Source organism: Zeugodacus cucurbitae, chromosome 3 (assembly GCF_028554725.1).
Source record: "Zeugodacus cucurbitae isolate PBARC_wt_2022May chromosome 3, idZeuCucr1.2, whole genome shotgun sequence".
Classification (NCBI taxonomy): domain Eukaryota; kingdom Metazoa; phylum Arthropoda; class Insecta; order Diptera; family Tephritidae; genus Zeugodacus; species Zeugodacus cucurbitae.
This window is the reverse complement of record NC_071668.1, coordinates 51,537,821-51,549,898: the sequence shown is the minus strand read 5'-3', so window position 1 is coordinate 51,549,898 and position 12,078 is coordinate 51,537,821. Positions and strand designations below refer to the sequence as shown.

Sequence of the window (12,078 nt, the reverse complement as noted above, 5' to 3'; positions counted from 1 at the left end):
TGATTGGTTATTACATATGTAATACAGTGTTGCCACTGACAAAATATTTTATGTATCCAAAAGTGTAGCAAACCGAAACTTAATGTAGCCATACATTTTTTACACCTAAAAATTGTAAAAGACAGTTAGTTCATAGAATTTCTTTATTCATATAATTTTATTTAACTCAAAAAAATAACCACTTTGTGTTAACATTGTTTTTTATGTATTTAAAAATTATTATATTAAACTTAAAGGAACACATTTGGTGATAAATATTATAAATATATATATATATCGTTGTTATTATAAAAATAATAAAAAAAAAACAATTCTTGTGTTTAATTGACAAAGTTGTAAAAATAATGAAAATCTTTTTTTGCTGACCAAACAATATTTCTATTCGTTAGTTATTTACAGGTCATTATCGCATGTAAAGTACTTATTTCCAACTTCTTTCTAATGCTGGTTTTAATTAATTTAAGAGAAGAGAATGACAATAAATTAAATACAAAGCCACTGAGATCTGCAAATTTTACGTCGCCCACTCCATCTTTCATGGAAAATCTTTTTTTGCTGACCAAACAATATTTCTATTCGTTAGTTCTTTACAGGTCATTATCGCATGTAAAGTACTTACTTCCAACTTATTTCTAGTGCTGGTTTTAATTAATTTAAGAGAAGAGAATTTTCTCTCTGCCACTGCAGAACTGTGAGGCAATGACAATAAATTAAATACAAAGCCACTTAGATCTGGAAATTTTAAGTCGCCCAGTCCATCTTTCATGGAAGCGACTTTCTCCCAAAATAAGTCAATATCCAAATTACTATTTAAATTGTGATTACTTAATTTAAATAAAGTCCATTGGGTAATGATTTTATCACATTCACATTCAAATAAGTCTGCATATTCCAAAACTAAATCTAAAATATTATTGTCATTTGCTGACATCACCTCCTCAGGTGTTATTAATTTTAAAAGTTCTAAATCCTTCCTGGAGAAATCAAATCTTAATTTGATTTGATCTAAAAGCTCTATGTAAAATGCCAGAATGTTACCTTTCACTTCATTTATTTCATCAGCTGTTGCCTTTTTTTTTAATAGAACTTCTGCTTTTGTACCAATAAATATTTTTGGTAGTTCAATATGATTACAAGTGCTTTTATAGTTAATATTGACGTGAAGTTCTTTGTTCTTTGCAATAAAATTATTTAAAATTAACAAGAAATATGATTTCATACTCGAATAGAGATATGGAAGACGACTTTTTTCTGACTGAAACTCTTTGTTCAAATTGTTAATCAAAGGCAACGCATACGAAAGAAATAGGAAATAGGATTTTGTTTTATTATCTTCCATTTTTTCAGCCAATTGGTTTGATCGAATTGCATTGACTTCTAATTTTGCATAAATAAAAAAGAATTTTAAGGCGTCCCATTGCTCATTTATTCGGGAAACAACTCCCTCTAAAGACAGCCATCGTGTTTGACAAACACCTAATATTTTATGTGGTTTCACGGAGCAATACTCCTGAAATTCCTTAAAGTCATGAACTCGTTTAGGGCTATGCGAAAAGAAGCTATATATATTTCGACATAACCAATTGACATCTTCGGGTATTTTTTTAGTGGCATAACTCACACACAAATGCAAAGAATGGCAAGTACATTTCAAATAAAAAATATTTGTTTCTGACTCCAGTAACGCTTTTACGCCAGATAAATGGCCGGCCATGACACTTGCACCATCTGTTGCCATACCTATAATATTTTTTAGCGGAATATTGTTGTCTAACAAAAACTTTTTTACTGCTCCAAATACTGAAGCTGAATCACACTTTGGTAGCTCAATAAGTGCTAAAAATCGATCCTTTGCAATAAAGTTCACAACGTATCTCACGACCATTACCAGACATTTTTTAATTGAGATATCCGTGGTTTCGTCAATGATTATTGAAAACTTACAGTTCTTTAACGTTGAAACAAGCTCGGATGTTGTTTTGCTAGCAATTTCCTTGGTTATGTTTGTTGCTTTAGTTCTGGCAATTTGCAAACGTTTGGCCACTTCAGAGTCCGGGCAACATTCAGCTAACAGAGCAGGTAAAACATCCATTAATAAAAACGGCAAGTTGTGCGTTATAAGAAACATGACGAGTGTAAATTCTGCATATTGAACCTTTTTGCTCATCTGCTCTTTTTCGGTATCCAAAAATGTCTCCATCGATAATTGACTCTTTTTGGTTTCCATATTTTGTACATGAGAAGAACAACTGGCGTGTCTGTTAAGATGTGACAATATATTTAAAGAGTTCTTGTTGCACGCTTTGCAAAAAGCGAGACCATTTTTGTTTTCCAGCCACGGGAACTTTTTCAGCCACTCAGTTCTGAACTTTCTCGTTCTTTTGCTCTTTTTACTAAATAAACAAAACATTTTTAATAAAATTCTGGAAATGGCAAAATTCTAAACACATACGGCTCATTGTTATTTCCTTGGTCTTCTTCTTCAGTAATGTCTTCTTCAGTAAAGTTTTCTTCATTTTCCTTTTGTTTATCAATCCGTGACTTTTTTACTATAAATCTGAAATATAACATTTTTAATTATTCCTTCTTATAATTATTAACATTAAAATTAGCTTACCTATCCATCATCAATGTATCAGCAGCCAACAAACACTCAAAGCAAACTTCATCAAGCCACCATTTGCATGTAAATACTTTGTCACAGGGTTGGCAAACCATCGACGGCACTATCGATACTATCGATGGTTGCTCGTCACTAAAACTATCACCATCGATGGTTTGCCAACCCTACTTTTACATTTGTGACATTTACACCTACCATGCATATATATACAATGCAATTAAGGTATGATCACAATGTAATTGTCATATTTTCTTGTGGCATTGAGTAGTATGATGCGATAATTTAACAAAGAAGAAAAAAAAATTAAGTCAATTTGAAAATTTTAAGAAATAGTAGCCATTTAATAAGCAGTGTAGCTTTGTAGCCTTATATTTTAAATGTAGCCAAATGGCTACAAATGTAGCCACTATGGCAACACTGATGTAATAGCCCTGCAGAAAATGTGACTATCCTAGATCTAAGAACCCAATGAACATTTTTGTTGATTCTCAAATTGAGATGCGTTTGAGAATCAACCTTAATTTCAAATCTCAAACATTTGTTCTCTAAGTCATTTCAATTTGAAAACAAAGCCATTCTGAAACAAAAAGGCACATTTTTAATATGAAATTTTCCTTTGTTCTCAATTTGAGAATGTCAAAATCTCCAACATTGTCTCAAATATGAAACGAGAGGAATGGAACGAATTCCAATTACATTAATTGAAGTTGCCACTGATTTAAAAATAAGAACTGGTTGAAATTAAGTTTTGAAATTAATTTTTATTTCCCTGCAAGACGGGTAATTTTTAGCTAACATGTTACAGCTATGTTACTCTAAACATTAGCAAAAATTAATTTGTGTGTTACTTTTGTTCGAAGCGTGGGAAAGAAGTAACACTATGCCCCTACTCGTTCAACGGTTTTCTCACTCTATCCAATTACATTTTGCATAAGTGGTCTCGTTCTACGATAACACTTATACTTGTCTCCTATTGGTCAAGTTTTGACAACTAACAGTCTGTTAATGGCCTCATATATTTTCATATTTGGCATGTTATATATATGTTACCTCTGCTGAAGCAAATGTTAGCATATATGTTATCCCTATGTTATTCAGAACAGATGTATTTGTTACCGTACGGGTCATTATTTTGGTTAGCAGCTTGTTACCTATATTTGTTATCTTTTTCCGCTAACAGTTAAAAATAATTATTTTCGTTTTGTTTTTTATTTTATTTTATTACATTTTTAATTATTACAAAATCAAATATATAGATAATACAATCATATAAACTTAAACAGTTAAACTTATTATTAAATTTTTACATTTACAAGTTATTAATATAAAAATTACATTTATATATAAATTATTATATTTATGCAATTTATGTTCTAATTTAACAAATTCAAATGATATATAATCTTATTTTATTCTTATTTTAAATATATGTATATATTTTAACAATGTTGGGTGTGGACTGGATACACCTTACGCAAACCTGCTAACAACATATCAAGAAATTCCATCCCAGCATCCAGGCATATAACACCTAAAACAGAAAAACAAAACGAAGGATGAGTATATGTAAAATAGTACATAATAGAACTACACGCTATACAATGGCCACTAGTATTTACAAAGCTTTTAATATTTATTTTTCTTCTTATATTTAGCACTTTTCTTTTAATAATAATATTCTTTAATTTAGCACTTGAATTTTTATATATTTCTTTATATAGCTTTTAATATTAATTAATCAGTTTATATTTAACCATTGAGGTTAATATGTTCAGAATTCTGCAAACGAGCAGATACCCTGACATCCGAAAGCACTTATTTAAATGAGTTAGGTACCAACCGCTTGTTTACCCAATTCATTTATTTATTTTTTTTTTCACTTTTGAACTACACACTTTAAATATAATAATAATTAGGTATTAATTAAGATAATTTTAAAATAACTTACATTTTCTTTTGTATCAAGTCCCGGTCTTTGTGCGTTGATTTTGCCTGCAATTTCATTAAAGCTGTATTAGTAAAAACACACAAATTATTAGATAAACACAAATCACACTTACCTTTTTAATTGAATACTTTTATATATCTCCTGCATAAAAATTAAAATCAATTAATATTAATAATAAAATTTAACCAAAAATAACCTTACCTCTTCAAGCGACATTTTTTTTATAAAATGGCCAAATTGCGGCTTCAATTTCAGTTTTTCTTTTTTTAATGTCATATCTGTCTTCTTTTAGCATATTATTATATCAATATGCTTACAGTGGCAATATTTTTTCTCTTTCTAACGAAAGCTTTCTCCAATTCAATTCAAAGTTGTAAACAAATGTAAGTGTTGTAATTATATGAGTAAACATCTGAAAAAGTTTGATTGTGTTTGTGCAGTTTGTTACCTCCGTCTTGCAGGGTTATATAAGAATTTATAGAGGTATATTGTACGCAGTACATATACATATATACATAAATTTTATTAAACAATAAATAACATGGTAACGTAACAAAAATTCATTTTTTAATTTAAATTAACGAAAATAATGTACATCCTTAAGATAAGGAAACAAACGAAAAAGTTAATTTCAGTACAAAACTTAAAAATAATCCAATTACAACTTACAAATTAAAATTAATATTGCCGCGCAATAATATAAGAACTAATTAATTTACGATTACCGATGAAATATTCTTTTTGTTTTCGTATTCAATTCTTTTTTTATTCTGTTGCTGGCGTGTTGGAAAAAATTCAATGTAGTCCGCTCGAATTCCATATCCGTGGCAGCGGTAGGGAATTTTTGATGGTATGCCTCTATAATAGAAAAAAATTACAAATAAGAATAAAGCAATAAAATAAATATTACGCCTTAATGCTGTCGTCACACTAAGTGCTCTTGCCGGTTTTTTCGTCTTCGTTCCTTTCCAGCAGTATATCTGGGCAACATCGTCCGTAAAAACTTTTCGCCAAGCCATTTTAACAAATTTGTTCGAATTGGATGCTATTATCATTTGCAATTCAGCCACCTATAAAAATATATAGACAAATTATTGATGTAATAATATAAATGAGAATTTACCAAATCGTTAAATTTTGTTTCGGAAGATTGAATTTTGTCTTCAAAAGTAGCAAAATCATGCGCTTCTGCAAAAGGTTTTTGTGGCAAAATTTTATTTCTTTTTTTTGTAGCATTATGTGAGGTCGATTTAACTTCTTCCAATACTCTCTTCAGAAGCTTTTGAGTTGTATGATGTTCTGAAATTATCATATGCATATGTACAATAACTATATAAATATATGTATGTACCTTTTAACAAATCTTCTACCTTCTTATCCAGACTATCCAGTTTGCTATTTAAGTCGTCAAAATCTATGATTTAATTAAAATGTTAAAACCACTTCAAAAAAAACGATATTGTATTAACTACTTACTTGATTTAGTGGTTTGCTCACATCCAATCGATCTAAACGAGCTATTGAAATCCATCTAATTGTGAATAAGAGGAATAAATACATATTGACTACATTCAAAATTACTAAGCAAGATCATTTTTTGTGATATTTCTTCCGATAAATGCTGATAGACGCAACTTGAAAATTGTAAAGCAGAGCAATATCTTATATTAAAGTTTGATGATTTTATTGGTGTAATAAAGAAGTCATTCATATTGATAACTTCCACGGATGAAATTTTTGATACACCATTTTCCTGTGAAAAATATATGACTTTAAAAATCTTATTTTTTATGTTGTAAAAATTATCTGGCATTTTTAAGGATAAATAAAATGAATTTGTGTTTATTGATTTCATTGGCTGATTTTGCTTTACATTTGCAACCTCAAAATTATCATTACTGAACAAACTTTCCTCAACTAAACGATTATAAATTTGGGCAGCAATATGAGTTTTACTATTACATTTACGTTTAAGCTTGGACAAAAAGTTCTCGAACTTAAATGCGCTAATAGATTCTAATCCTCCATAATTTAATGCATCAGAATGTAAATATAGCTATTGCATCTGTTCTGTTAGGATAGATTTCACTACGGAAAATTATCCGATGTCCTACAGATTCACCTTTTTGAGTGCATTTTAAGCAACAAAAAAAGCCAGTATGTCCTTTAACACCTAATACATAGGATCTTGCTGGCGCATCACAAATAAAAGACCGGCAATAAATTGAAAAATGTTTACCATTGAAGTTTAAACCATGTTCTAATAAGTACAACAACTCATCCACAAATCTTTGCAAGAAGATGTTCGGGCAGAGTGCCTTACTATTTCCGCAATATGCTCCCACAACCATGACAACTGGTTCCCCATTTACATTTATTAAAATGGGCCAAGCTTGCAAATTTGAACTTTTTGCGAGTGGAAGGCCATCAATATTAATGTTGAGGTGAATTTCGGTGGAATCAAATGATTTCCTCAATAAAAAATCTGTCAGGGAGTCTTCTATGCCGTAGTGAATATACTCTCCTGTTAGGAATCTTAGGAGTACACTTTAAAGTTCGTGCATCCTTTGGAATATCTCGTATATATTATTGTAGAATTCCTAACAGACTACTAGTTGCAACGGTGGAAATATTAAATTTGACCGCCCACTCCGCTAGCTCTTTCCTAACTGAAGTGTTTGTCATTTAGGTTGGATTCCTCATATACGGAATCTTCACTTTCTATATCACTAAACTCATATTCCACCCTATTGGAAGTAGAAGGACTTTCCTCCATAGCCGCATCTACACCTGGGATCTCCAGGCTTTTATTTTTCCCTACTCCATCACTATCTGTGAGCACATCACTATCTTTTTATTTTCTTTGTAGTATGCATTTTCTGTTCGAAATATCACAATTATAACAAATATTTATAATATTATACTTCCTCTCACTTTTATTCTTCAAAATTGCTGCACATCACGATTACGTTTTTTTAATTATGAATACTTTTTGACAGATGATTGTTGAACGGAATGAAACGGTATGCCATATATTTGAGAAAATGATTTTTATCAAATTGTAAAATGTTGGAAACAAATTTGAGAAATAACCTTTGAGAAAATGTTGGCTTTCAAATTGTAAAATGTTGGAAACAGATTTGAGAAATAGACTTTGAGAAACGTTTGAGAAAATGTTGTCTTTCAAATTGCATAAATGTTGAACTTCAAATTGAAAATTAATATTTTCTCCAACGTTTGAGAATTTCAATTCCAGTGTTTGTTGGGAAAGAACTACCTATTTTAACGACAGTACTAGTTCTAGCTTAATACCTGTCCACTTTAAGGGGTTAGGGGTAGTCGGAAACATGAAAATATGAGAATTTTCAGTAATTTTTTTGCTATTAAATCATGTTATATTACAATATTTTAATATAAAGTCACGAAAATTAAAAAAAAAAATATAATTTCCAAAGTTATAGCTGTATGTGTTGACCCAGTTTCAAAAAAAGGTCATTGCGGTGACAATCATAAGTCCTTCGAGAGTAATCTAAAATCAATCGGATTAAAAAAATTTAAATTTTATAAATAGATAATCTTGGGACTGATCGAAGCTTTTTTTTCAAAATGGCGGCATCAGGAAATTTTTTTCTATATTTTCGGGAAAAAATCGTTGGTCTTAAAAAATCTAAATTTTGAAAAAAAAAAATACTTCGATCAGGCCTGATTTTATTATGTATTCTAAAAGCTGAGCGGTTATCTAGTTACAGTTGTCACCAGTTCAAAAAACATAGTTTTGAAATAAACGCACACTAGATTTACATACAGAAATACTAATCATTTAATCACTTACACGGAGTCATCAATTCCTGTGCCATATAAGTTCTTCAGCCATTGTGGAAGTTTCCAAAACATCAATTTGCTTAATTTTTTTCAATTTTCCGCATTAAAAACTAATTGCAATAAAACTCTTCCATAACGATTAATTTTGAATTCATTTTGGAATTTATTTATTTACGGAAAAACGTCATAGAAATATTTATACATGCAGGTATAAGTTTGTTGTTTTGAGTGAAAAAGTTATGTACATTACTTCAATTGAATAAGTATATGTTTTATATGAAAAAGGTTACATTACTTCAATTGAATAAGTACATGTTTTTATGAAAATGAATGAAAATTATAATCAAATTATGGAGTTTTTGAAAGGGACACCATTTTAACATTTCTATTTTTCTGCATCCTATGGGGGCACCCACTGACTCTTGACGAATTAATTTCTGCTGCGATACTTTTTGCTCAGCCAGAGCTTCCATTATGGCCTATTTTGCCTAAATTGAGATTCTGAAACAAACAACTATAACACATCTCTTTATAGATTATATAAATTATATTTAATACCTACCATTTTTCCTGTAAGTATATGAGACGCGTTCAGTTTCGGTTTGAATATAGCACTCAAGCTATGGTTACCCAGAGCTCCTTTATTTATAGAATATTCTTAGCCTAATTCATGTACATATCTTAATCCTAATCAGCATAACATAACAGTTTCTTATCTGTTTGTTAATTTAGGATCAATTGTGATCCTCTACAATAAGAAGTGCAATATTTGTATTGTACTACAATCTTGGTCACCCTGCGGGTGAGGGTGCAGAATAAACCCGAGGTAAGGTATGCCTGTCGTAAGAGGCGACTAAAATCCAAACCTGCACAAATAGATTTATATATATATATATTTCATTGCTTGAACTGAATTATATTACCTTTTTGATGTTTTTTTCCAAAGAAACGGCAATTCCTATCATTAAAGATAATTGTGTTCAAGCCACAATTGTCCACCAGTGTAGAGCATTATGGAAAGGCTCAACTGGTAGTAGCTTCGGCTACAAAGTCTTACCAGAGACTTTAACCTGGTACCATGGGGAGCAGGAGTCCAGGTAACTTCGCTTCTAACCTGCTCAATGGGTTAGACCTTCGGGGAGTTTCATGGTGGCTGTGGTTTCAAAACCTAAATGCAGGCAGAGGGCCTACTCGGCAGGTACTCACGTAAAGCAAACTCACTAGTTGTACTACAATCTCTATTCAATATACCCGAACATGTATTTCTAGTGTTGATAGAAATGGGTAATTGATAAATACATATATATGCTTAAAACTACAATGTACATATATGTTGGCGATAATGCACATAAATATTCATAATTTGAATATTTATAATTATTTTAATATTTAAAAAATATCTTATCTACAACTGTAGCCGTTGCAAAATGTTTGCAAAATCATCTCAAAGTGAGAGTTATCTATTCATAATTTATTTATTGATTTTATTTTACTAAACCTACTCTTTTCAAATATTGTCCTAAAAACTCATATTTGTATAATACTTAAAAGAAAAGTAAAAGTAAATAATAAATTGCCATCCTTTAGAGCTTATTCTTTTCTTATATTTTGCATTTGTCCCCAGCTTTATTATATTGCAGTACGCATGGGTTCTTCGCATTATGATTTGATTATATCAAAAATATATATTGTACATATGTACATTAATTAGAGATATTAAATTTTGAATAAAAAACGCTGTGAGTGCTTACCCTCCTGTAAAGTGCCAGCAATGTTTCCTGATCACAATATCCGGCACCGAGCCATACGCGTGGTTCTGTAAATCGGATATTTATCCTAGTCCGTGCTGAAGGCTTACTGATCCTGGAGGGGCAACAACTCACAGCCAGGTAATGACTGAATGTGCGTAAGCCGCAGGCAAGCGACTAAACGATGTAGGTGTTGTTGACGCACAGAAACATCGTGATTAAACCAACGAGTTATGGCACCATAGGCATCTTCCTCACAAGTTATTTTCAAATTGTCCGATTCTAGAAGGCATTGTAATTTCTCAACATCAAAATTGAGAAACTCGTCGCGTTGACTGATTTAGTATTGACAAAACGATATTTCCATTTCGCCATTGTGCCTCACTACGTGAAATATTAGAGCCACCTCCATGAAATTCTGTATTTCGTATTTGTCGATTTTCTGCTTCAGAAGTCCATATTGTGTTTCACGTTCTAGCGCATACACACAAGAGTATTGTCTTGATGGTCGTTGAAGAGGTTCTCGAAGTAAGGACTCGCTGCGCGGATACACTGTGGAAAAAAAATATAAATATAAATCAAAATAATTTTATGTAAGATCCAAAATATGAAATACTTACAAAGCCTCTGGATTATAAGCTTTAAAAATCACATCAATTAGATCTCTTTCCTCGTCGAAGCAACATATTTTGTTCATTAACTTATCCATGAAAAGTGGTTTCAACTCACTCGAATTGCGCTGTGGAGCAGATGCTTGCGTAGATCTTGTGTCCATTTTTAGTTATTGGACTTTTCTTTTGTGATGAAAAAATATTAAACAGAAAATAATTATTTTAAATAACGTAAATTCAACTTGAGCTTTGCTTTCTAGTTTAATTTATTGAACTGACAGCTCCACTTGAAATGACGTGGATACATTCGTTCCATTACTACGATTAACGGTTTCATGTAGCCCAAATATACAGTTTTCTATATCCGACTGAGCACAGTCGTCTTGTAGAAATTTTGGTAGCGCGTTAAACTCTGAGCTTGACGATAAACTAACTACAATGTGAAACTACACTACACTACAATCACTGAAAAAAAAATTATAAATATAAATCAATATAATGTTATATAAGATCCAAACTATGTAATACTGACAAAATCTCTGGATTATAAAGTTTAAGAATCACTTCAATTAGATCACTTTCCTCGTCGAAGCAACATAGTTTGTTCATTAACTTATCCATGAAAAGTGGTTTCAACTCACTCGAATTGCGCTGTGAAGCAGATGCTTGCGTAGATCTTGTGTCCATTTTTAGTTATTGGACTTTCCTTTTGTGATGATAAAATATTAAATAGAAAATAATTATTTTAAATAACGTAAATTCAACTTGAGCTTTACTTTCTAGTTTAATTTATTGAACTGACAGCTCCACTTGAAATGACGTGGATACATTCGTTCCATTACTACGATTAACGGTTTTACGTAGCCCAAATATACAGTTTTCTATATCCGACCGAGCACAGTCGTCTTGTAGAAATTTTGGTAGCGCGTTGAACTCTGAGCTTGATAATAAACTAACTACAATATGTTATTAACAGTAATCATAGCATTTAATCGAAAAGTCCAACAACTTATAAGTGCAGAAATTCGATACTAAAGTGTAATAATATGCTTTAAGTCATAAGAAAGATCTCTCACTATTATATTGAGTTACAATACCCAATCTCTATAGAAATATGATCACGGATATAGTTCTTTGACCCAAGATCTTCAAACTAAAATCCGTCCAATTTACACCCAAAATCATGGGTTTAGAAACTACCGTTTTTTGTATGATTGCCGTTATTCTATTATAATACATAAAAAAAGTATGTTAGTTGTACAATATTAATCACACTTTTATTATTTTTTTTACAGTTATCCCCCACCTTAAAAGCGTTTAAATTAT

The 12,078-nt window shown here is 30.9% G+C and overlaps 2 protein-coding genes across 3 annotated transcripts; both read right to left on the bottom strand.

Moving 5' to 3' along the window:
• Positions 1 to 34: 34 nt before the first annotated feature.
• LOC105220574 (zinc finger protein 862) lies at positions 35 to 3,039 on the bottom strand. Its single transcript, XM_029045886.2, has 3 exons — positions 2,618 to 3,039; positions 2,453 to 2,557; positions 35 to 2,393 (listed from the first exon to the last, which is right to left on the bottom strand). The coding sequence occupies exons 1-3, from the start codon at positions 2,716 to 2,718 to the stop codon at positions 536 to 538; spliced, it is 2,064 nt and encodes a 687-aa protein (XP_028901719.2). The 5' UTR covers positions 2,719 to 3,039; the 3' UTR covers positions 35 to 535.
• Positions 3,040 to 5,202: 2,163 nt separating this feature from the next.
• LOC128920458 (uncharacterized) lies at positions 5,203 to 6,121 on the bottom strand. 2 transcript variants are annotated; one of them, XM_054227731.1, is made up of 5 exons: positions 6,048 to 6,121; positions 5,923 to 5,985; positions 5,695 to 5,870; positions 5,482 to 5,641; positions 5,203 to 5,429 (listed from the first exon to the last, which is right to left on the bottom strand). In XM_054227731.1, exons 1-5 carry the CDS (start codon positions 6,100 to 6,102, stop codon positions 5,293 to 5,295), a joined length of 591 nt encoding a protein of 196 aa, XP_054083706.1. In that variant the 5' UTR covers positions 6,103 to 6,121; the 3' UTR covers positions 5,203 to 5,292. The 2 variants fall into 2 exon arrangements, with proteins under 2 accessions (XP_054083706.1, XP_054083705.1); XM_054227730.1 differs by having other exon boundaries at positions 5,203 to 5,641.
• Positions 6,122 to 12,078: the final 5,957 nt, after the last annotated feature.